This window comes from Grammomys surdaster, unplaced genomic scaffold, assembly GCF_004785775.1.
Source record: "Grammomys surdaster isolate TR1022 unplaced genomic scaffold, NIH_TR_1.0 948, whole genome shotgun sequence".
NCBI classification, from domain to species: Eukaryota; Metazoa; Chordata; class Mammalia; order Rodentia; family Muridae; genus Grammomys; species Grammomys surdaster.
The window spans coordinates 935,491-961,130 of record NW_021605367.1 but is presented as its reverse complement, the minus strand read 5'-3'; the positions used below and the strand labels follow the sequence as shown (position 1 = coordinate 961,130).

General features: G+C 47.1%; 1 protein-coding gene across 4 annotated transcripts in view; it reads right to left on the bottom strand.

The window, feature by feature from the left end:
• Positions 1-5,702, bottom strand: part of Mgll (monoglyceride lipase) — a 107,091-nt gene extending 101,389 nt beyond the window's left edge. For 2 of the 4 annotated variants that reach the window (XM_028782961.1, XM_028782963.1), the window contains exons 1-2: positions 5,596-5,702; positions 4,371-4,515 (exon numbers count right to left, since the gene is read on the bottom strand). In XM_028782961.1, coding sequence (XP_028638794.1) covers positions 4,371-4,495 — 125 coding nt within the window. In that variant the 5' untranslated portion in view covers positions 4,496-4,515; positions 5,596-5,702. Of the gene's footprint in view, positions 1-4,370; positions 4,516-4,990; positions 5,439-5,595 lie in introns of those variants that run through there. The other 2 variants (XM_028782960.1, XM_028782962.1) reach the window with 2 other exon arrangements.
• Positions 5,703-25,640: the final 19,938 nt, after the last annotated feature.

Here is a 25,640-nt window from a genome sequence, read left to right as displayed (position 1 = left end):
TTCCTTCTCCCCGTCCCCCCCCACCCCGTCCTCTCTGAATCTCTCAACTCCGCCTTCCTTTGTCCAATCACAGACTCTAATCTTACATTACATCTGCCCTCACCTGCGTATCGACAGCAATCCACATGTAAGGACAAAGTTGTCTTAGGTTTGTAAGAGTAATAACTTTTATTTTCTTGCTGTAATTGCTTTCTTACTGATTCTGTCTGCTAACCTAGGACTAGTCCTGGAAGCTTCTAGCTGCCACACAGTCCAATGTAGGCCTAGAATGTTTTCAGCCTCCAAGACTTGCTGCAGAATGAGCTCACCCCTTCCTAGCTCTTTCTGAACTCTGGTTGGCTGGTTCAACTCAGCTGTTCTGGCTCAAACTACTCTCCAACCTGATGGATTCAATTTGGCTTCTCTCAGTTTCATCTAAACTGCTCTGCCTGGCCTCATAATAACGTTGGCAATCTGTTCTAATCTTCTGGCTCCTTCTCATTCTCTGGTTCGTTCTGTCTTCACCTGTGTCTAGCTTGTTTTCTTTCTGTAATTGCCTATATACAACTGTCCCAGGAAAACTGCCTCCTTCTCTCTGCACTGCCCCTCAAGTAGCTTCCCTTTCCTCTCTCTTCTCATGAGAGTTGGGCATATCCTAGTCTGTCGAATCTTTCTCTGATTAATCACGTTGTCTGCCACTCAATTAGACATCACTTTCAAACATGGCTGCTTCCTTCTACAAACCAACTTTACCTTCATTGTTTGGGATTAAAGGTGTGTACTAAAGGTGTGTCTATATTCCAGCCAGAGAGATTAAAGATGTGTGCTAAGGGCTGAGTCACACCACAACTAGAAACAGGTTGGTTTTTGTTTGTTTGTTTGTTTGCTTGTTTTTAAAAAATAGGGAGTAACACAATCTCAAGTTTCAAAGTGTGATCAAATACCCTGCAACAATGATTGGTGGTGTGTCCCCGAGAGTAACTAACACAGGCTTTGAAGAATCTGGGACAACCCGGCAGGGGCATCCACAATACAGTGTCTGTGTGTGGGTGTGTGTGAATGTGGGTATATATGCACACATGAACAAATGTGTAGAGGACAGAGGTCAACCTTAGTAGCTCAGTGTGAATAGGGCCAGGCTGACTTTTGCCTGTCTCTGTCTCTCCCACACTAGAGATGGGTGCACAGCCACTACATTGCTCCAAGTTTTTTACATAGGTTCTGGGAATCGAACCCAGATCCTCACCCACTCAGTAAAGGGAACAGCAAACCCTTTACTGAGTTGTCTCCCCAGCCTGCAAGAAGCTGTATAACCTTGTATCTCTGGCAAAGGCGCCATAGGAGCCACCACACTGTGTCCCTCTGGTCTGGTGCAGATATTAAAGAGATCAGGAACAGACAGGGGTCTAGCACAGTCTCTGAACCTTAACTTGGTCCTTCACAAAAGTGAGATCCACAGTGTATAGCACAACACTTTCACGACTGTAAATATGAGTAAGACCTGCTTTGATGTGGCCAAAGGGAATAATGATTCATTGAACCCAAGATTCCAGACGGCCATATTAAAAAAGCATGTTTGCATGTTCACACAGTAACAACTATCCCAAGAATGCTCTCCTCTTCCTCAGGGCCTGGAGCACTTACCATTTATAAAGATACAATCAGCTTTTGCTGTTAACCATCCCAAGAACAACTCTCCTTCCTCAGACTCCACAAGGAATTTTAACTAGCGTCCAGAAGCAGGTTGGGCCAGTTTGCCAGCTTGTGGCCAGCAGACACCAGTTACTTTGTTGCCTGGGCACCTGCAGATCCAGCCTTCCAGACAGTGAGGCCTCTCAGGCAGAACGTCCCAGCAGGTGCTCTGGGAGGGCTCAGGGGACAGGAGGACAACAAGCAGACAAGAAAAGCAAGCTAACAAATGCCAAGTCACAAGGGCAGACATGGGCCCTGTGGGAGACAGGCCTGTGGACTCCAGGGGCAGGCAGCTGAGGCTCAAAGTAGCAAAGAAACAGGTGCACAGGCTATCCCCGTGGCTGGTGAGACAGGCCTGGAGATCCAGCCTCCTTGTTCTTTTCTTTTTGCTTTTCTTTTCTTCCTTCCCCTCTTTCCCCCTTACTGGGAAGAGGCATGTTATGCAAGGGGAGGCCCAGACTGCAATGAGGACAGGGAAAAGCTTTGGGATAGGGGTGGGCTAGGCCCAACACGATCTGAGGTACTCTCTTTTCCTTACAGCAAGCAGGTGTTACTATGTGGGCCATGGCATTTTGGGGTCACTTGCACCATGAAAGACAGAAGTTTGCCAAGCAGCTGGTCCTGTAATTAAGATCTGGAGATGCCTGGCTACTAGCTGGCACAGTCTTCTGCCCTAAACCTACTGCCTTCCCACCATTCTGAATGGTGTGGGGTACTTTCTCCAAGACCGTTATGACTTCTCCAATGTCCATCAACTACAAGGAGCTAGCACGTTCTCTCACGTTCTCTCTCTCTCTCTCTCTCTCTCTCTCTCTCTCTCTCTCTCTCTTTCTCTCTCTCTCTCTCTCGGAGCATTCCAGGACAGTGTTGTCCCAGCTGGTCAGAGCTGGTTGTGAAATGTTTCCAAGACTGGCACTATCAGAGACAGACAGTCCCTTACTCCAAAGAGAGTTTACTAACTGAATTCACTCCAGGAGGTGGTAGCAGGCCAGGTGGACAGCAGGCTCCAGAGACAGCCACCTGAGTTATTTGTGAAACCATGGCAGGACCCCGGACCTATCTATCCTCTCTTACAACACACAACATGGGAAGTGGCCAAGCCACAAATGCTGGTGGCTCTGCTGCTTTCTCTACTTCATGCCTCCTGCCTTTAACCTATTTTTTTTTTAACTTGTTTTTTTCTGAATGCACTTCCCCCCATCCCCACCCCAAATCCTTGGTCCCAGTAACGGTAACTATCCAGCCCTGCTCCTACACCCATTGCAGCCATCACAAGGCAGATGCTGACATCCAAGAGCCAGCTCAGCTGAAGCCAAGATGTTGGCTTGCTGTCTCTAACTAGAGCAAAAGCAAGTGAGCTGAGAGCTGCCTGCATCGCAACTTCAGTGGGGGAAGATTGTGAAAACCACCCACAGCCAAGACAAGGGCAGCCAACTTGGCCATTCCTGGCCCAGTCCACCACCTCCCTTCCCCCACTGAAGACTGCAGGCCCTCTGTGTTTTACTGTGAACTGGGGCACTGTCACTACTCCACCAACAAAGCCTGCAAAGGCTGAGGCTGGACATGAACAGTAGATTTTCAGTCCCTATTCCCCTCCTGGAGTGACTAAACCGCTCACTGTATAAGAACTTGTTAGAAAGTATAAAGAACGCCCAATGCTAGTGGTATTGGTTAACTCAGGGAGAATTAATGATTAATGGGAACAGCAATGCTCCACACACTACACACCACACACCTGCACACTTGCACACTCCAGCACACTCTCCTCCAAGAACTGGCAGGAACACTTACCAACCAGCCTATGCACCACTGCCCACTTTGAAAACACACAACTTGGCGTAGCTGCACAGAAGCCACGGTATTAAAGTCATTCCCTCCACATTGTTAATAGGAAACCACCTGGATGGCACGCACCTTGTTAAGATAGCTACTTAACTGGGTAACCCCAGAACCACAATGGGAGCACAGTACATACCCACCAGGACCCCTTGGGAGACAAGAGGCCCATGGAACAGGTAAGCTTTCCCTGAAACAAGGAACAGGAAACAGTGACTAGTCACCAGGCCAAGGTTGCTACAGATACTCTCTTCCATGATTAGCACAAACAAGCAGGGCTTTTCCTGCTTCACCCAAGAGGAACAGGGTGGTGGAGGAGCAGCTCGGTGGCTGTGCATAGCCCCAGTCTGTTTCTAACAGCAAGGCAGATCCTGGATGGGAAAGTGACTGAGCTGGAGAGAAACCAGAAGGAAACCCCAGACCCCTCTCCTCCCAACTAGCTGGGTGTCATCTCTGGTGCTCAGAACTAAGCAGGAGCAGACAGCAAGGGTTAAAAGACAGATACAGGCACATATAATTTTAGTTATCTTACGCATTCACTGGATTTTTTGGTAATTGTTCGGTTTGCTTTTAAGTGAATGCTTACAACAGGAAAGCAATTCTGGTACCAAAAAAAAAAAAAAAGTCATATAAATCTCTGAAAACTGCCAGACAGTGGACTCCTATCCTAGTTGTAGTGAAAAGAGAACTCTTGAGCCCTCATTTTTAAGAAAAGTCATAAAGTATGGCTCTCAACTTTGCTACCACCACTGTGCCAGGGGTGTCAATGGCATGAGAGGCAGGTCACAGAAAGGGTGGATCCCATGATGACCAAGGAGAAGGAGCAGGTGCCGTGAAGGAGGACGCAGAGGGAGAGGACTTACTTGGGCGTGCCACTGGGCTTCCAGTACCTACAAAAGAGGTACTGTCCGTCTGCATTGACCAGGTGAGGCAGGTCCTGGTAGGGAACATTCTGCGGAGTTCGCCTGGGTGAACTTGCCTCAGGCATCCTGCGGGGGTCTTTAGGCCCTTGGAAGAAAGGTGGACATATTCTAAAGTCAGAAATACACTTATGTCCATACGGGAGGAAAGAAAGCCTTTTTTAGAGTCAGGACTGTGGCTTCTTTTCTAAGCAGTTAAAAAAAAAACAAACCCCAATTTGATACATATATATTAAAATGACATACATTTCTTGCAAACCCCTCCACAGACTGAAAAGTCCTGGTCGTCCTTAAGAAAATGCTCACTTTATTTTTTTAAAGTGTCTCGGTATAGCCCCCTCCCATCTGTGTTTATTTTAAATCATCTCAGGAAACTTCATCTTAAAGACTATTTTAGCTGTAATCAAGCGGAAATTACAGTCAGTTCCGTGGGTACAAAGCCCCAGCTGCAAGGACCCATCTCTCCTAAAATCTCCACTGAGCGGGTTTCTGGGGGCATAATAAGTAGGTGACGCGCCCCGAGCGATTTTTCCCTTCTGAATGCCAAAGATGCCATGACAAACCTGTTTCCATTAGTCTTGGCTTTTGCATTCCACTACCGCCACAGCAGAGTATCAGCGCCAGGCAAACGAGGGCTGTTCCCTCATCGCGGCCGCAGGGCAGCACCACGGGGTCCGCGCCCTCCCCGCCTGGGCTGCAGGGGTGCGAGCTGCTCCCTCCTGCTGCTCCAGCTCTAGCTCATGTCGCCACTTTTCCAGAACACACCCCTGAAAGGGGTCCGGGAGCGAGGGACAGCCGGTCCCCAGCCCGGAGCTGCTGCGAGACGCGCTCCGCGGCACCGCGCATTCGCGCAGATGCGGGTCCCCGAGCAAAGTCACCCCGATTCTCCGACAAACTTTGCCTCCTGCCCGCCCGCGACCGCTTGGGGAAGGAAGCCTCGCGGCTGTCATCAGCACGCCACACAAGATGTGGACCTGGCCGTTGTTCCCACACCGGTCTGGGAAGATGCGGTTGATGGGCACAAGTCTGTTTGGGGGTTGGTGCGAGGGCGCGAGGGGCGCGTTCCCGCGCACACGCTGACACGCGCGCACACTCGTGCGCACGCACACGCGCGCAGGGGACCCCTGGCGGCCGCTCCTATCCTGAGGCAGGGGCGGGAGGCAGTTACCGGGGCCACGAGCGCCGCTGTCACGTTCCCCGAGCACCACGCGGGTCCGGGTCTACGGCGGGCTAGAGCCAGACTACTGCGCGCGGCCGGCTGCGCAGCGATAGGGCGCGGCGTCTGCGCCGCCACTTTATCCCCAGCCGCTCGGCGGCGGGGGCGGCCCGCTGGGTGGGGACGCGCGGGGAGGCGGCGCCGGGGGCCCACGTGTGCCCGGCCCCCGGGGAGGAGCGGGGCGCCGCCCGCCGACCTGCCTCGCGCTTTTTCTGGCCGCGTAGGGGACCTTCACGGGGCACTGAACCGAATTAGGGGACTCTTCCAGCCCATGCGCACTGACCCCCACACAGGTATCCGGAGCAGAAACAAGCTCACAAGTACTGCATGCACATGTTTACAGCTGCACACGTGCGAGACCCTCATTCAGATAGCACAGGTGTGGGCACACCCAAAAGGACACATCCTCAGGACCCTTCCCCAGATACAAGCCACACACAGGGGTACACGTGAATGTCACAGTTACTACATGAATTCAAACACACAGCATAGATGCACACTCCCTAGACACCATACACACAGATAAAAACAACACGCCACACACACAGTGTCAGCGCAGAAACCACAGCTCTCATCTTAAAGGGAAAAAGATTATTGAGCCATTTTGAGTGACCGTGAGCTGAGACAACAGATTTAAGTTACCCCTAATTCCGTGTTCGGATGTGAAAGCAGTTTCAGGAAGTTTTTATAGTTTTACAGAACAGATAAAGCCATATATCAAGGCAAGTTTAAAATGCGTTGGTGGATATACCAGAGAGGCAGGTAACGGTGAAATGGGAAAGTGTTCCTATAGGTTCAAAATGCTATCTGATAGCATTGTTAAATCAATAGATTCTAAACGGAAGTCATCTATTGCCACAAGATGTTAGTTCCAACAGAGGGGCAAGGAAGAAATGCCTGTTCCCGAGGGCCAGAACTTAGCCCAAGATAAAGTAATTTGCCTCTGGACCTGGAACATTCCAACCTCTCCAAAGTACTGAAACTTTAATCAGCCAGTTAATCTCTGTAGACACAGCGTCCTTTCAGTTTTCCTCCACAGCAGCAGAAGCAGCTCCTTTTCCGACGTTTTTGTTCACAACAGAGATAAACAACACACCACACACACCCAGACAACTAAAGACACAGGACAGTCACACACAAGTGCTTAGAACCCTGAGAAGAAAGCATACACATTGCAAACACAGACATGCGCGCACAACACACACACACACACTCAGCACACACAAACAAAAACTACATGAAACCATTTCCCCTAGGTGCCTTAGGAACTAGGTCCCACCAGCACAGCTGGCTATGTGGCGGTAGAGTCTGGAATCCAGCGCTAAATTTACAGCCTGTCCACTGTGTCCTGTGCCTGCCACCTGTGAGTGACAGCTGCAGAGAACACTCATCTTCACAGGCTTTCCAGAGCTTTCTTCTTGGCCAACCACTTTGCAAAATAGCAGTGTTGAATAGGGCGGCCCAGTGGTGGTGTCCACCTAAGGTGAGGCTGCAATCTGACAATCTTGAACAGTGAAAGGCGACTCTTCGAGACAGACTGGTTGCAGGCCATGCTGAAGGACCTAGCTCACCCTCTGCCTTAGGCAGGTCTCCAGGGCTTGGACACAGAAGGAGTGGCTAAATGATTTCTTGGAGTTGTTTTTGGATTTTCTGACAGGCCAGGATTAGGGGCAGCAAGCTCAGGGTAAGGGCTAGGAGCCTGGTCTCAAAGTTGGCCTGGGCCTTAACAGTGTGTCATTACTACTCACTTCAGCTCTGGTTTACTGAAAGCCAGGGTGACTGAGTCCTGAAGCCACTGTTTTGAATGTTCCTAGCACTGGTGTTTTGTGACTTTCAATGCTTGGAAAGTTTTGAAAGGAAAGGTCCCTGGAGCTGTCAACAGAGTCTCTCCTGAATCTAGAGCTGCTCCCTCTTGATCAGAGAGAGAGTTAAGGGATTAGAGCCCGGGGTGTTGTGGTGCTCCTGAAGCCCGGCTATTCCGGGAATGAGATAAGCCATCCCTAAAGGCCATGAGATCCCTGCCATGCTGAGCAATAGTTTGAATCCACTGGGGAAAGACGATAGATTTGAACCAAGTTATAATTAAATGAATTTATTAGTTACTGCTATCAGGTCGACAGCCTAAGAACCAAATTGAAGACATGCTACACAGGAATGGCTAGAGGAAGGGCTTGTGAAGGTGGGCACTATATAAATATTGCACTTGTGTGCAGCGTGTAGCTGAGTGGAAAACTGTTTTTACTCCTCTCAGCTGTGAGGATCTGTCTGTCCCACTCTGTATGTAGCCATAAAGGAGCTGTCCCACTCCCTGGTATACAGCAATAAATGGGTTTACAAAAGCCAGAGTGAAGCTGGGCAGTGGTGGCGCACGCCTTTAATCCCAGCACTTGGGAGGCAGAGGCAGGCAGATTTCTGAGTTCGAGGCCAGCCTGGTCTACAGAGTGAGTTCCAGGACAGCCAGGGCTACAGAGAGAAACCCTGTCTCAAAAAAAAGAGAAAAAACAACAACAAACAAACAAAACAAATCAAAACAAAAAAAAAAGCCAGAGTGGGCAGTGAGTTATCTCATAGCAGTTTTACAGTTTTGAGGAGGGGACAAAGGAGTCAGCGTTGCTGAAGCTTATCTTTTTAGGAATTTAGAGTGGGTGCTGAGCACAAAAGGGAGATTTCCTTCTCCATCGCAGTGGGACCCCAGGAGATGAAGGGAGAAACTAAGCTAGTTGCCTCTAATGGTAACATCTTCTTACAAAACTACAGAGCAATAGCATAATGATATTGGATTTACTTTTTGTTTTACTTATTTTTTGAGACAGGATCCCACTCTGTAGCCCTGGATGGCCTTGGAACTCATAGATATTCCTCTGCCTCTGCCTCCCAAGTGCTGGGATCAAAGATCTGTACCACCATGCCCAGCATAACAAAAGGTATTTTCATCCACTGAGACCTCTCGTAGCCCCCTTCAGAAGCACATCTCCTTCCCTTTCTTTCCCTCTATCCCTCCAGCCTCTGGCAGTCTTGGCTTTGTTCTTGATTTCTAAAGTTTTGTAGTCTCAGGTTATTTTGTAAATGGAATCATGAGATAGATACGTTTGTAACCTTCAGTACCTTCTTCATTGAGCACGATCTGGATTATCCAGGTTTCAAGCTTAGCTGCACCACAGTACTGAACAGTTCACCTGGTGAAGGACGATTCATGTGCCCGGTTTCCAGTTTGCAGCTAATTCTGAATAAAGCCACAATGAATGCTGGCAAGGCACAGCGAATCCAGCGTACAGGACTGTTAAAACAGGATTACCTTCGGTTCAAGATCAGCCTTGTTTACGGAGCCAGACCTTGTCCTAAATAATCAAGAAAGGAAAAGGAAATCTCTTGCTTAGTTTTCTAAACAGCTGTCAAATGTTTTCCAAAGCAGCTGTATCTGTTTACATTTCCACTGTTATTGCCATAAAAATAATGCTTAAAATTTGTTATTGTATGTATACGTATGTGTGCCTGGGTGTATGTAATGTGTACCACATGTATGTACCACTTGTACCCGGGTCAGAAAGGGGCACTAGACCTCCTGGAACTGTGTTTATATATGGATGGTTGAGAACTGCCACGTGGCAGGGGAACCAAACCAGGGTCTTCTGCAAGAGTATCCAGTACTCTTGACTGCTGAGCCATTTCTCCACCCTGCCTTCCCTGATTTTTATTTTTAGCCCTTCTATTGTGGGTCTTGTGGATTTTTCTGCATTACCCGTAGATTATGTTGTTAAATGCCTTTCTACGTGTCCGTCTTCTCTATATCCTAGTGAAATGCCTCATCGCGCCTTTTGGCCATTTTCTTAGTGTGTGTTCTTAAACAGTTGAGTTCTGAGAGTTCTGGATGTATTACAGATACTAGTTTTGGGTCTGACATGTGATTGGCAAATTTTCTCGTGGTTTATAGTCTGTGCCTTCAGCCTCTTCAGAGGGTCGTTTGCAAAGCAAAAGCCTTCATTTGGGTCACAAGCAAATGTTTAGTGTTTGCTCTAGTGGATCATGTATTTGGTGTAAAGTTGAAGAAGTGCTTGCTTAGTTCTGCATTTGAGAATATCCTCTTGTGTTGACAGCTAAAGTTGTATTGTTTTATGTTTTATGTTTAACTCATTTACATTTAATTTTGATTAAGGTGTGAGATTCAGTTCAGAGTTCTTTTGAGGGGTGTCCACATATATTAGTTGCTTGTGTTCCCTTAGCTGGGAAATAGTTTTTCTTCTCATGAATTGCTTCCATTTTTTCTCAAAATTCTGTTGATCTTTCTGTGTGAGTCTGTTTCTGGCTCCCCACTCTATCTTGTCGGTTTGTGTCTGAGCCTCTGGCAGTACCGTGGTCCCAGATTGTGGAGCTATCTATAAGCCCATGGTCCCAGATTGTGGAGCTATCTATAAGCCTATAAATTCTTTTTTTTGTGTGTGTGTTTGGTTTTTCGAGACAGGGTTTCTCTGTATAGCCCGGGCTGTCCTGGAACTCTGTAGACCAGGCTGGCCTCGAACTCAGAAATCCGCCTGCCTCTGCCTCCCAAGTGCTGGGATTAAAGACGTGTGCCACCACCGCCCGGCCATGCCTATACATTCTATATACTGATATTCTTTACATTTTTATTTCACAAGACTGTTTCAGCTATTCTAGTTCCTTCACCTATTGATATAACTTTTTGATCAGTGTTGCCTATACCCATTAAAAAATCTTGCTGAGATTTTGACAGGAAATATATTAAACATGGATGTCAGTTTGCCTAGAGTTGATATTTTCAAGGTTAAGTCTTACAAACTATGAAAATGGTACCTCTATCTAGTTCTTTCTTTCAACATGGGGCAGTACTTTTAACAGCGTACAAGTCTTACATAAATATTTTAGATTTGTACTTTTATTTAAGTAATTATAAACATCATGTGCTGTTTCTTTCAGTGGGCATAGGTTAATTTCTAGTCTATGCTCATAAAATTGATTTTTGTTTCCTGGGCCTGTAATCGGTAACCTTGCCTAACCTACTTATTAGATACAATGTAGGAGGCCTTGGGTCTTGTCAGCTTACTTGTTAGCTTGTTGGCTTACCTGGGGTTTTTCTACATGTACTATCATTATATTTGAACTGAGTTTCTTGTATAAAACATGTAGTTGCATTTGGATTTATTGATTTTAATTTTATTTATTTGTTTGGTTTTGGTGCAGGGAATCAACAGCAAAGGATTCGTGGGCTGCAGAAATTCTCTTGGGTTGTTTTCTTCTCACACAGTGGAGGACATCGGGAACCCCTTTCATTCCTGAGTGGTATCCTCACTGCAGATAGGATCTGTGTATAGCAGTCCTTCCCCTCCCCCTGAGTATTTTTAAAACGTTATGTTACCTCTTCTGTTCGTGATAGTGTCCAGTGATGCCCACTTCAATTTAATGCTGTTTCCCTCTCAGTACTCTCAAGCTGGTTTTCTGTGTCTAGTTTTCAGACCTTTCACCATGTGTCTTGGTGTGGAGTCTTTAGGCTTATTTTATGTGGTGCTTGTTCAGCTTCTCTGATCTGAAGAAGCCAAGGTTTATGTCTCTTGACAAATGCAGAACATTTTCACATGACCGGCATTAGTTCTTTATATGCTTTAAGCCCCGCCCTCTTGTCTCTTCTCCAGGTCTCTTGGCTTTCCTTTCCTTAGCCTCGGTGACTGTTGTCCAGCCTTTGTGCTCTCCTCTAGGGCTTCTGCATTTCTGCGGAATTACTGAATTCCTGGACACCAAGGGATTTAGAAAACAAACCCTAAGCTGAGTCAACTTAGCGCCTGTCCTAGGGTTCCAGACCCTCCTTCGCCTTTTTGTCCCACCAGCTTGAATTATTTTATGTTTGTTTTGCAGACATAGTCCATAGTATTCATATTTAACTGGAAGAGGAGTTAAACACATCCCCTTCACCTTGGTTGGGTTCGTTTTTGTGTTTGAGACAGGGTTTCTCTGTGTAGCCCTGGCTGTCCTGTATCCACTTTGTTGAGCAGGCTGGCCTCAAACTCACAGAGATCCTCCTGCCTCTGCCTCCTGAGTGCTGGGATTGAAGGCGTGTGCCACCACACCCGGCCTTATCCTCTTCCCCTTCACAGAGCACAGCAGGGAGATCACTGCCAGCCCTTGCCTCTGTCGTGCACACAGAAAGATCTAGAGCAGGACATCTCTAGACACAACCCGCTCCAAAAAGAAATTGGCAGCGCAGGTTCTTTTGCAACTATCACAACCTGGCTAAGTGACAATTTGAGAAGTGTCAACTTTCTACCCACTCAAGAGTTCTTATGTGGCCTGCAATGCCTGCCCTGAGGCTTGAAAACACTGGTCATGCTGGAAGTCCCAGTGAAGGGAGAAAGAACACACTAGGAGGCAGCAAGAATACAAGTACTTCTACCATAGAAACCTCAGTGAATGTGACTAGACTACTCACAGTCTTCAGGATCTTGATTGGTGTAAACCTCTATTATAAGTCTCTTGTGGAAGAAAAGTGGAGACCAGGAATAGAAATCATGCTTAGAGAAAATGACAGAGAGGATGTAAGACTTTGCATGTGAAGTCAGGGGAAATGAAGCTGAGTAATTTGGGCCTCAGAAACTAGCAGTGCTGGCTAACTGGGTCACTTCCTGGTAAGTTTCTTCACCTCAAAGACCTGCTTTCTCACCTAAGGCAGGGGAAAACCCTAGCCAAGACTATGACTGCAATGCCGGTGGCTTAGCTCCACTAAACTGGAAGTGTCAAAGTTGACGTGAGAAAAACAGCTTTGGCATATGAAGTTTTTAATCTGAATTTTAGAAAGTGTTGATTACACATCGCAAACCTAGATCTCCTGTGCTGGACTTGTAGGGTATAAGATATTGAGGGGACAGGATACTTTCTGCTCTGGGATAGTGAGAGGATGTGGCCCTCTCTGCTGGGGCAGGAGGTGCTTAAGCAGCAGCAGACTTGTATATCTAGAATTGGAGTGAGCTCAGGTTGGGGACTGAGACTGAAGTCAGCCCAGAAGCAGTCCCTGGAGCTGAGAGCATCACGCTTGACTGAAGGTTGGCAGCTGAGGTGTGGCCTGGCAGGCAGCGCAGACACTGCTCCTGTCAGCAGGGGACTAGGCCCCTGAGCACTTTTACAATATTTGCATTGCTAACCAACATCTAACAATCATGACATCTCACCCAGTAAAGCTGGTTATTGAGTCCTAGCTAGATTCCCTCTTGCACTGATGGCAGGTCACAGGTCAGAGCTGCCTCTTGGGATTGACTGTTGTCTATTGGAGAGCCTTGGCTTCCTCTATGGCCCTTCCTTTAAAAGACAAATGCCTCCAAATTGAGCACATCTTGCTCACCCACCACTGCTGAGAGACCACTCATTGTAAGCCATTTGCGCCTCTCCCTACTTCCCATTCCTCGTCCAGGCCCTCTTCAAAATAACCAACTTGGATTTCCGGGTTGTTTGACTGGGTGGTGCTTTCCTGAGTTGCTTACATAGAGGAAGGGAGGAGGCTTGGGAAGCAGGAGTCAAGTTCAGCGTGGGCTTCTGAAAAACATTGTTGCTTTCTCTGGGAGAAGCCAACCGGAAGGCCTGATGAGAGCTACAGCCGGAGGTCAGAGTTGAGGTGAAGGTTTAGTGAGCAGTGATGTCATGAGCAGGCCTTACACAGGGAATGTGATCTGGAAGGACAAGTGGTCCTGGGGCTCTTCCTGTGAGGAAGAGAAAATGGGAAAGAGTTTATAGAAGTGATAGATACAGGAGTCACAGGAACAGGATTCACATTCCAACGTCATTGCATGCTCCTAGAAAGAGCCTGAAACTCCTCAGAAGCGAAGCAAAAAAAGCAAAGCAAAAAAGTTATACACTGCGGCCACCATCACTGCAAAGTTGGAGAGAACCCACTTCACAGATTATCGAGGAGAGACATCAATTTGCATTGATTTACGAAGTGCAATCACATGTAGACTGTCCTTCCCAGTCTTCGTCAAAGAATCAGCAGCACAGGGCAGTATGAAGCCACTGGACCCTAGAGCCTGGTCACTAGGATTAAGATCCTAGCTCTGCTGGCCTGGAACTCTGTGATCACAATCAGGTGACTGGCACGCTTCCTGTCCCTATACAATGTCTGTTTTTCGGGAACAAATGGAGCACTCAGGCTGAGTACTAAGCACAATGCCTGCTGCATGGGAGGTGGGGTGAGAAGAACTTCACTGGGCTCATAGGCACCATGAAGAAGCAGGGAGAGGCTGTCCAGCTGGTACTGTTAGAATCAGAAAGCAACAAGAAGTACAGTAAAGTGAGGTGACTCCAAATACTGTGGGCAGTACATGTCTTAAAAACACCAGAAATATCCTGCACACTTCATAATAAGGAATTAACAAAAGTTTGCAGCTATAGATGTGTTTAACATGATCTAAACTTTACATAATTCAGACATGGAGTGAAACATTCTATAACAACATTACCCTACAAATTTGGATATTTCTGTTTTCTTTTGTTCTGTTTTTTGAGATGGCCTGTATCCCAGGCTGGCTTAAACCTGTGTCAGCCTCCTAATTATAGACATGTGCCACCACACTTAGCAATATGTATAACTTTTACATCTTTCTGTACCAGTTAAACTGTTGGCTGGGGATGTACCTCAGTGGTAAGTATTTACTTAGCATAAGCAAAGCCTTGTTTCCATACCCAACACTACAGATACACAGCGGAGGAAAATATCAAAAATAAAAACATTGTGGCTGAGGAAATGACTTACTTTAGTCCCAGATCTGAGTCCTAGTGTCCAGAGGACTTAGATATCCCTACTACCCTTGAGACCCACACCCCTAGTCCTCCCCCTCCCCCACAATTAAGGATTTGCCAGGTACTGGATGTGCAGATGTGAATTCCTCAGAAACTTTCATTCTTCTGTTGAGTGCTCCTGGACATTGGCCCAGTCTCATTTCTTCCTGAGGAGGGTGGAACTCTTACAGGAAGCTGCAGACATGGAGCTCTCATTACAGTATGGAGGTAAAAGGTACTTTATTGTCCTTTGTCCTTAAAAGGCCGTGAGGGGAAAAACAGACATACACATTTAAATCCTTTCAGTGTGGTTCCTGCAAAAATAGCATCAACTGGAATTGAAGCGGCAAGTGAGCAGGGGTTGACCAGTTGTCCAGCTCACAGCAGTCCTCAGGTAGATGCCACCATGACAACCAATGGCTCACCCAAGGGCCATAAGGAGTGGTGGCAGGGCCAGTTCTTGGTTATTTCTTTTCCCAGAGACCCTCTTTCCTGTACATAGACATGAGGCTCCTGGGGAAGAGGGTGTTGACTGTGGCAGCCAGGGAACTGAAGAACAAAAGCTTCATCTGAGACAGTTCCATGCAGGCCACCTCCATCTCCATCATTTACTCTCATAGTCAAAGGCAAAGCTTTCCTCAGCAGGAGGTGTGCCTGTGCTGGCTTTGAAAAGGCAGCCAGACTCCTAAAGCAGACCCAGGGGCTGTCTCTGACTCCACTGCCTGCCTTTAGATTCCTTTCTCTCAATTGGGCCGCCTTGTGTAGCCTCAACAGAAGAACTGAGAGGAATTCATGCCTCAAAAGAAGAATCATCTAGTCTTACTGCAGCTTGATATGCCAAGGCTGGCTGATATCAATGGGAGGATCTTCTTTTCTCAGGTGGATGGGGGGGGGGATGAGGTGAAAGGGAGGGACTTGGAGATGAGGGGAAGCTTTGATAAGGATGTAAAGTAAATAAATAACTTAATTTTTTTTAAAGGCAGCCCCATGCTACTGGAGGGCTAATGTGGCTTTGCTTCCATTGGTTTTATTGGCAGCATTATCTTTATTTTACAGCAAGTGTTTGTGCTTAAGACAAATATAATGCACTTAAAGTGTGGACTGAATTAAGGGAGATTAAGATCTGGCTGATAGCTCTGGTCGACCTGCCCTTTTCTGATGTGACTGTGGAGAGAGGGAAGGTGAGTGGGAGGGGAGGAGAGGAGGGAAACTGTGGTCAAGATGTAATATATGAGGAAAGAATAAACTAATTTAAACAAAGGCTAAAAACTGAAAAAATGGGGAATAAAAGGGAGACAAGTGAGGGGAAAGAAAGAGGGAGGGAAAGAAAGAAAGGAAAGCAAGCCCATTGGGCTGCCATGTGGCAGAGGTGTCCTGGCAGTGTATGGCTGTGACCCAGGGCAGGGCCCCAGTGGAAGAGCTGGGTTTGGCCTCTGACACACAAGCCACACTCTGAGAACAAGACTGTCTCCAGCCCGACCCTTCACCTCCAGGTCCCAGTTTTCTATCAGTCAGGATCAAGGCCATGAGCCATTGCCTCAGCAGGTAAAACCACAAACTGACTGGCTGAGCTCCATCCTCAGAATCCACATGAAAGTGAAAAAGGAAGGAGCCAACTCCACAGTGCTGTTTTCTGACTTCTGCCTGTGTGCCATGAAATGTGTCCCTGCCCAATGCATGTGTGCACGCTCGTGCGTATACACACACACACACACCACACCACACACATATGCCCAAGCGCATGCAATTCACACACGCGCACATACACACATCAATAAACAAACAAATAAAATGTAAAGATCAAGGTTTCCAGTGATCCTTCTGGCCACAGAAATTCTAATTTTGCTAATTCTATATTTAAGGCCAAGGGCTAGGTCTCCTGGGAAAGGTCATTGAGTACAATGGAAACTAGTGAGAGGGAAATGAAGGTTCCTACCCACATGCTGCTGTCCATAAATGCTTTTGGCAAGTCCAGAATTCAGCAATTAGTAACTGGGCCCAGGCACCCTAATGAGATTCAGACTGAGCGTCAAAGAAGAAATTCCTCCACTGACTAATCGGGTTAGTGAAGCGAAGAGAAGTTGTACACACTGAAAAATACTCCACAAATAGACTTCTAGCAACTAAACATGGTGGGGTGCACGCTGTATGGTTCTACTTTATCCTTTTTTTAAAAAGCCTCTGACTTAACACTAAAGTGTAGCCTTTGAAGGCAAACGAGGGTGAATATGTTTAGACAGGGAAAGTCCGCTGAAGGGCTGGGCGGCTGTGCAAAGAGCTGAGGCACAGTTAAGCAGGGAGGGCAAACTGACAGCATTTCTCAACAATGCCATTTTGTTTTATCTGATATTTGTGGGGTGTCATGCCTTATCTTTCTTTTCCTGTCTGTCTGTCTGTCTGTATTTTGTTTGTTTCTGTAGTGGGTTTGGAATGGAACCTAGGGTTTCAAGCATGAGGCAATCTTGTGTAGCTGTCCACACTCCCACTCCTCGGATTTTTCTTGGCTAGGTTGGGTCAGGAAGGCCTTGCCTTCGGATTGGTGATAAATGGGGCACAGTCCCTGGGACCTGAATTGGCTCTTGGACCTACAAGCTTTGTGACACTGAGTTACTTAGCCTCTCCATGCCTCAGTCTCCTCATCAGCAAAACATAGGTAATGAATTCTTCACAGGATTATTGGAACATATAAATGAATTGATAGATGGCATCGTTAGGATGACTGACACACAGTAAATGCTCTGTGTGTGATTGATAGGGCTGCTATCTGCAGAACACTGACAGTTCTCCCAACAGCCGCCCCTGCCCATACCCTGAGAACCAGGGTTCCTTAGGCAGTGTCACAGTGCCTGTCTTGAGCATCCTCCAGTAGACCTCAGGGAAGACTTTGTATGCAAAGGTGTCCTTCCTGTTATAGATGTTGCAACTGTCATTTTATATGTAGGTGACACAACTGAGGCATAGCGATAAGGAGACTTTTCTGAGACTGAAGCAAGTTCTTAATCCATGGGCAAAGTTAGCTGAGAGCCAGATGCAGCTGGTGCCGCCCTGCACATCTGGCCTGCTGCTTAACATTGTTTTCTTGCGTTGCCAAAGGTTCTTAGTATTTCATAGGGAAAATGGGCTAGAAACCAGGAACTGGGGGACTTGGGGTTTTCACCCACGCCCTGCTACAGGCCTGAGTGTTCTGATATATAAGAGGTTTGTGTGGATCTCTATTTTCTTTAGTTTGTCTAGCAGGAAAAGTGAAAACCTTAGTCATCCCTGTGCCCAGGCTCTCCATTCAAGAATTCAATCAACATTGGCCCAGTGGTGTTGGAGGGAACTGTGTCTGCTATGCTGAACATATACAAATTGCTTCCTGTCACTGTTTCCTACCAAATGCAGCACACCATCCGATGACACAGCACAGGTTACATGTCAGCTATGCGACATGATAGGTGAAAGATGACTTGAAGCATGCATAAGCTCTATGAAAATGTCTGTCAATGTGAACAAGTGACCAAGCGTTCTCTGATTTGCTCATCTGAAGGAGAAGGAAGATCCTGAGGACAGTGAGGGGGCAACTCTATTTTCCCTCAGGAAGTGAGTTCTTAGGACAGCTGTCAAAGCCACCCAGAGCCCAAGAAGTGTGAAGACTCTCCCTGAGCAGAGTGTGAAGCTCATCAGCCCCATGCTGACTGGACAGGGCATGGAATTCCAGGTTCTGATCCCAATCTGTCATTTCTGATCCTGATCTTCCGGGCTCTGCTGGGTGACAGGTGGTCAACAAGCATCACATTCCTTTGACTAAATTATCTAGGGCTGATGTCTGTGGCTTAACCTACATACCTGCCCTGTCAATGCTGCTGTGAAAGTCCCTGGCAGTAAATAGGCAGCTACAAGTGGCAGAAAATGAGACCACGGGAGCTTAAGGTAAAGCTGCCTGTGGGAAAGAAAGGATGAGCAGATGGTAGGAGAGACCCGAGGAGTCTCTTTGGACCAGTCAGCAGCAGAAAGACAGTGAGCAGGAACTATGGCAAACCCAGAAGCTGGCACACTGAAGTCTCAAAGGAGGCAGGACCACAAGGCAGGAGGACAGGAGAGTCCCCTGCAGCTGAGGACCTGGAAACAGGAAAATGAACAGTAGAGAGAGGAGAATTTCCAACCAAAACAAGGAATAGGGCTGGGCTTGGGTAGCGAACATGAGTCCCTGGTTTAATCCCCAGCACCACCCTCCAAAAAAAACTAAACTAACCTAAACTAAATTAACTAAACTAAACCAAACCAACTATTGTTCTAGGGACAGCATGGACAGTGGATGCCAGTACTCATTCATTCTGTCATTCATTCACTGAGCATTCATTCATTAAGTACCTGCCCTATGCAGAGTACTACACCAGGTGCTAGGATGAACTCACTCCACTCTTGTAATTGACATCCGTAGGAGGAAAGGGACAAGAAAACCAATTGGCTCAGCTAGAGAGGTAGAAGGGGTGCATAGAGGATAGAACAATGGTTCCTACAAGAAATGTTTGGTGGAGGAACCCATCACCAACAGCCAGAACAGGACTTTCGAGGCCTCCAGTAAACTGCCAGCCTGTATACAAGGGTCTGCCATTTTGTTTGGTGCTTGGCATACTCCAGGCTTTAGTGAAGGAGAACAAGTTCAAAGCCAAGGTGTATTTGCTTGGGTTCCCAAAGGCTTCCTAGAGACATCCACATACTGTACTCCCCCAGGTTCCCTGTGTACCCAAGTGTGTCTCTGAACCAGCACTGGGACTTGTGTTAGTGTGATGTCAGATTACAATTTCACATATAGCAGTAACACGTAGGAATACAGGAGAGGCCAGAGAACAAGAACCAAAATGCTGTTGGTTGGGAACAATAACTCCCAGTGTTCTCAGCTCCTAACAACCACTTTACATTTATGAACAATCAGAAGAAGAAGCTCAAAGGCTCTAGATAATGATGAAAGGGACCTCAAGAGTCTGCTTGAGAGTCCACGAGGTGAAGAATGGTGGGAAATAAATGCATTACTCCTGTCCTAAACACAACCACCACCTCTCTCTCCTCTTTCTTCTTGCCTTCTAACCAACCACATGAAGAGTAGAAAACTCTTAGAAGGTACTGACAATGCAAACAGTCTGGGTCCCTGAATGATTGCACAGAGCAGAGAACCCCCTCTGTGCATACACACACACACACACACACACACACACCCCAGCAACAATAACAGCAACACACGCATCTTTCTCTACGACTGTGAAGTAATGTGAACTAGCCTTCCATTGGGTTCAGACACTAAAACTGGGTTTTGTCTCTGGCAGGAGCTCACATTTCTTGCTCTGACTAATATGGCATTTGAACTGTTGTTACTGCAGAAGAAAACCCTCCCAACGCTTTTAGCATCTTCTAGCTCTCCTGCCTCCGTCTATTTGTGATACATCAACACAAGAACATGCAAATTTAAAGCTAAATCCTAGATGCATGTCAACCCACATCCAAGCTACTGCTTGTCAGTGTGCTTCAGAGGACGAAGCAAGAGAGGGTGGGAGGACCTGGCCATGTGATAAGAACAAAATGCTCAGAGAGACAGAACCTTGGCATCTAAAGAAGATCACAAAGACCAAGTTCAAAATTGTTGGCAACAGTGCGTGGTTGTACTTCTAAGTTAGAACACTCACCTGTTCAGAGCAGAACATAGGGAACTTTGTTGAAGTTACACAGCCCTACTAGAAGGAAGCACAGAACTAAGTGAGGCCAAGGGGAGAGGCTTCTGGGTAGGAAGACACCAGCCAGGCAAAGCCAGCAAGGGAACAGGAGAATGCGCACCTCTCCTTCAGGGCTGAGCTGCCTCCATGTAGCCACAACCCCATACCTGCTGTAATGGGGACCCCAAGACATTCCTAAGATGGGGGACATCTTGGCAGCCTTTATGAAAGTGATGAGAGAGTCTTTGCTTACTGCCCAAGCTTGTTCCACAAATCTCTGGGGTAGCAAGGAAACATGGAGGCATCTATTTCACCTGACCTCTCAAAACCAGCAGACACTGTGGTCCCTTGGGACATTTGTGCTGAGTGAGGAAGACCTGCAAGAGAAGGAATGTTTGGGACAGGGTGACAAGCAGAGGGAGGAAAGGTGGTGGAGAGGAGAGGGACCTGAAATGCATCCGTCACAGAGTAGATAAGTCTACAGAGAGGTAGGGAAGACAGCCCTGGTGAAAGGCAGCTCTCAGGGAGGCAGGCTCCAGCCCACAGTACCCACAGAAGGCTCTTGATCACAGCCTTGGGGGCGGCTACTTGTGGTCCCTGCTGTCGGGTAGCACTGTAAATGCCAATGAGCGTTCCTAGTATAGGGCCCCGAGCCCAGCAGCAGCAGAGATGGTCTGGATGACTCAGGCTTCTGTAGTTCAGAGAAAGATCAAGACTCTGGAAACCTGATCCTCAGGCAGGGGTGATAAGGATATATGCACCATACTATGATGCATGACTACAGTACATGTGAAATCAGTATAGCTAGGCTAAATATCTGTGGGTCTACATCCCGTGATTCCACTCATCCATGATCACAGATGTGGAAGCACACTACATCCATAGTAATGTGTAAAATCATTTTTTCTGTTATTTCCTACAGTACAGTAGTAAAGTCCAGAAGTACACTTCTATTACTTTAGGCATTCTAAGTCAGTAAAGGTGAAAAAGCTTAGAGCAGATGTGTGTAGGCACTGTGCAAATGTACCATTCTGTACAATGGACTTTAACGCCCACAGATTTTACTATTTGTGGGCATGTGCTAGAAACAATGCTTTTCAAACATCAAGGGCAGGCTGTGCATTCAAGGGGCATGCTAGACCCTTAGGACATCACATGGTGAGAAAATGTCTTTAAAAGTGTGCTTTGGGGGGTCTTGGGAGATGGCTCAGTAGAGATAGTACTTGCTGTTCGGATTACCAACACCCACATAAGAAGCTGGGCATAGGGTTGCATGTCTACAGTCCTTAAATTGATGAGGCAGAAACAGAAGGATCCCTGGAGCTCCCTGGCCCGCTAGTATGGCTGAGTCAATAAGCTACAGGTTCAAGAGACCATGCCTCAAAAAATAAGGTGGAATACAATTGAGAGAGAGATCCAGCCTTGATAACTAGCCTCCACATGTGCGCACACACACACACACATACACACACACGAAGAGTGTGCCTTGATGTACAATGTCTGCCAAGCCCCTGCCACACAGAACCACCAGAATATAAAGACCCATGGAGACATAGAAAAGACACGGTAGCAAACTATACCCCAAGCACTACAGTCCTTGGTGTGCCAGCAAAGGGCCTTTTGACTTTCTTTCATTATGAAAGAAAACAGAACATTTAAGAAACATAAAGTTGAATTCAAACAAACAGAAAGCAAGAGATGGCCCGTGGCCAGACTCCTTGCCTGGACTGTGAGGCACATGGGCATGTGGCTTCTGGGTCCAAGCTCATGTCCCCACTCTCACCCTATTGCCCTGGCCACACACCATGTTGAGAGTGCTGCTGGGTCCTGATGCAGGACCTGTGCCTGTGGGGCTGTAGCTTGCATGTGGGCACGGGTCCTGTTGGGTTGGGTTGTGGTTCCCGCATGTCTGCCGTGGCTCAGGGAGGCAGAAGTGCGGGGAATTTGACTGAGTTCACCCCATGTGGCTCCAGGTGAATGCTGGGCTATGAGAAGCCACAGAGCTCCGCCCGGACATGGAGAGATCTCAGCCTGAAGTCCCTCAGGGACAGAGCTCCTGGTCTTGGGGTCTCTGGGCCAAAGCGGCTGACTGGGAGACTGGTGGTCTCTGTCCTTGGGCTCCCAGACGCCGCTGGGAGCCGCAGAAGAACTGAGATGGAGTGGGCATATGGGCTAGATTGGCCCACAGCTAAGAGAGATGAGAGGGAGAAGCTCCGGCAGAGCCCCGCGGGGTAGGGTAGAGACTCTTGGTTACTGGGACTTGCTTGGCTGGGTTGCTGGCTCCGTGGCGGGAATGTAGAAAAGTCTTCTAGAGGGAGATTAAGCAGCAGCTTAGCAGTCAAAGGCCTTCTCCACAGTTCCCCATGGTGGGGGGGGGGGGGGGGGGGGGGGGGGGGAGCAAAGACACAAGGAAGTCTATGGTTTTAAAAGGTTTATTGTCATGGCAGAAAGTGGATCTAGCTGTACCCCACCACCACCACCTCAGGGCAGACCTGAGTTAAATAGGGAAGGAGGAGGGTCTGGAAAGGAATGCTTAATTGGCTACATCCTCTGGTCTTTAGGTATCTCATTAATATGGAGATCTCTGGAGGCTCTGTGGCCTGTAGTCATGCCCTCTACCTGTGGAGGGACTGATAGGGACATTGCCCTATGTGACTGAAGGGTGCTGATCAATGGAGGTCTTTGGCCTCCTGTCAGGAGCCTGGAGTCTGGGAACAAGGCAGAACACCTACTGTCCCATTAGGGTCTGGGGTTCGAGGCCTGTGCTCAACCAGGAACCAAGCTACCCTTTCACAGTACCACATGTGCCCTGGCAGAGGGACTCCTCCAGCAGATTCTTTCTCTCTCCAGCCTCAGCATGGCTCACTTGTGCTAGTCTCTGCCCCAGATCAAATGTATGGAGAGCTGACTGACCATGGCCAGCCTGGCCGGTGACTCTCATGTCATTTCCATTTGTTTTGTTGCCACATGTTCAACACTGACTTTAGGGTTTTTATATTCACTTACAGTAGATGACATCTCTACTTGCCTGTTGTCTGTCCAACATGGACAACTTAACAAACAGCTTTTCATTGAAGTATGCTGTGTCATACCTCTAGATTTTAAAGACAGCATAAAAAGGACTGTAAAGCATTGGTAATCTCCATGTTGATAACATTTAGAAGAAAGAATATCACTTCTCAGCTTTTTGATGAAATATCATTTTTCTTGATATTGAGCTAGAAAGCAATTTCCAAAAAGATTTAGTGTTTATTTATATGTAGGAGTGTCTTGCTTGCATGTATGTGTATGTGCCAACACATAGAAGCTTGATGCCAGAGAAGTTCAAAAGAAGGTGTAAGAACCCCTGGAACTAGAATTACAGATGCTTGTGAGCCACCAAGCAGGTTTGGGGAAGGGAACCTAGGCCCTTTGTACAAGTAGCCAGTGATCTTAACCACGGAGCCATCTCTCCAGGCCCCACTTTTTTTTTTAATTTTAATTCGATATTTTGTTTACATTTCATAAGTTATCCCCTTTCCCCATTTCTCCCCCCCATTAATCTCTATCCCATCCCTCCTTCTCCTTTTTTGCTTTTATACTGTTTAAATTACATGCAAGTATTAAGGTCAGTTCTAGGTTGAGGAACTAGCAATACAATAGATACAAATAGTCAAGGAACAAGCAAGACAATACTCAGGCCCTACATTTTTAAAAATTAAAATTAATTATTTCTTTTGAAGATTGTCTCTGCTAGAATCTTTTCAATCCCACCTGTGGTCTGTTTCCACCAGACAGTGGGATCTAGGTGAGATTTTTGTTTTCAGAACAGCAATGGTGGCTGCCTTGTCCTCAGCACCCACAGAGCACCTGGTGCATGGAGCAGGCTAGCACAGGGATTCTCTCTGTGTCTCTTGTCTTTCTCTGTCTCTCCTCCTCCCGCCTTGCTTCCCTTCCTCTTCCTGGTGACATCATTGTTATCAAGACTCTGCCCCCTTCCTTATCTACTTACTTCAGCCTGCCTTTACTTACATGCTTTTTCAATAGATACCAAACATGTTTGCCACTGTCATCTGAAAACCTTAATTGTATTCTAAAATAGTTAAAGCATTTTAAGTGGCCCATTGTGTTAGTCTGTCTTTAAACGTTATAATAAATTACGAGTAGTCTAAACTATTTAGCTCACCATTTTACAGGGATGCCTGCCTCCGTTCCGCTCTAGGGCCCTCTCGCCACAGCACACCACAGTATCAGGCACTGGTGGGAAAGTGAAGAGTAAGTGGAAGGATCACTCTTTCGAGCAGGAAGCACAAGGGGAGCTCACGACCTCTTCTCCGGCAGGAATATGGTGCTCTGGGGACCTGAGGAGCCACAGTTCAAGTTTCCAGGCAGATGTAGAATCATACCTAGCTTATAAATTATATAACAATAAATTTGTATTCATTGAGTTTCTGTAGAAGGCATGGTGTGCTAGACACAAGTGGGGTCTTAGAAAAGAAGGAAACCTTTTTTAATGAGTGAGGGTTTGTGCGAGTTTGTGTAGGTACACATATTATCTACGCTCATCCATCGAGTCTACAAAGGTCCATTAGTGATTACAAAGCCACTGTTTGGGTTACAGAACTGAAGAAGAATAGGATCCTGGCTGTAAGAAAGCGACACTCTGGTCTGAGAGTTGATGACATCTGGGCAAATGACTAGGATGACACATAGTAAAGACAGACAGTTGGAAGCTCTCCTGTGGGCCCGATAGGGAATCCTACCCAGTTAGGGGTGGGTCAAGGAGAGCTCCTGGAGGCAGGGATGTTCGTGGGCTATCAAGGCTGAGTGAGAGGTTACTAGACAGCGGAGGGTAAGGGGAGGGATGCAGAAAAAGGAAACAGCTTGTAGCAACACATTTACAGAATGGATGCAAGAGGAAACTGTGTGGTCGTGGCCTTGGTTGTTAGCCTGAGCATTGTCTCGGCTGCCCTAAAAAAGATCCTTGTTCTAGTTTGCTTCTCTGGTGCTGTGATAAAACACTAACCAAAATCAACTCAGAAAGCAAAGGGTTTACTTCAGTTCATGGATTGCAATCCATCACTGAAGGGAGCCCTGGAAGAAACTCAAGGTAGCGACCTAGAAGCAGGTGCTGAAGCGAAGGCCACGAGAGAGCACTGTTTACTGGCTTGCTTTTCATGGCTTGCTCAGCCTGCTTTCTTATGCAACCCAGGACCATTTGCTCAGAGTTGGTACTGTCCACAGGGAGTGGGCCCTCCACATCAATCCTTTGTTTGTTTGTTTGTTTGTTTGTTTATTGGAGACAGGGTTTCTCTGTGCAGCTCTGGCTAGCTTGGAACTCACTTTGTAGACCAGGCTGGCCTTGAACTCGAAGATTCACCCACAATTGCCTCCCAAGTGCTGGAATTAAAGTCATGCACCACTACTTCCTGGCATTCCACGTCAAATCTTAATCAAGAAAATGTCCCATAAATGTGCCCACAGGCCATGTGATGGAGACAATTCTTCCACTGAAGCAACACTTTCACCAAGTGACTCTGTCAAATTGATACGAAC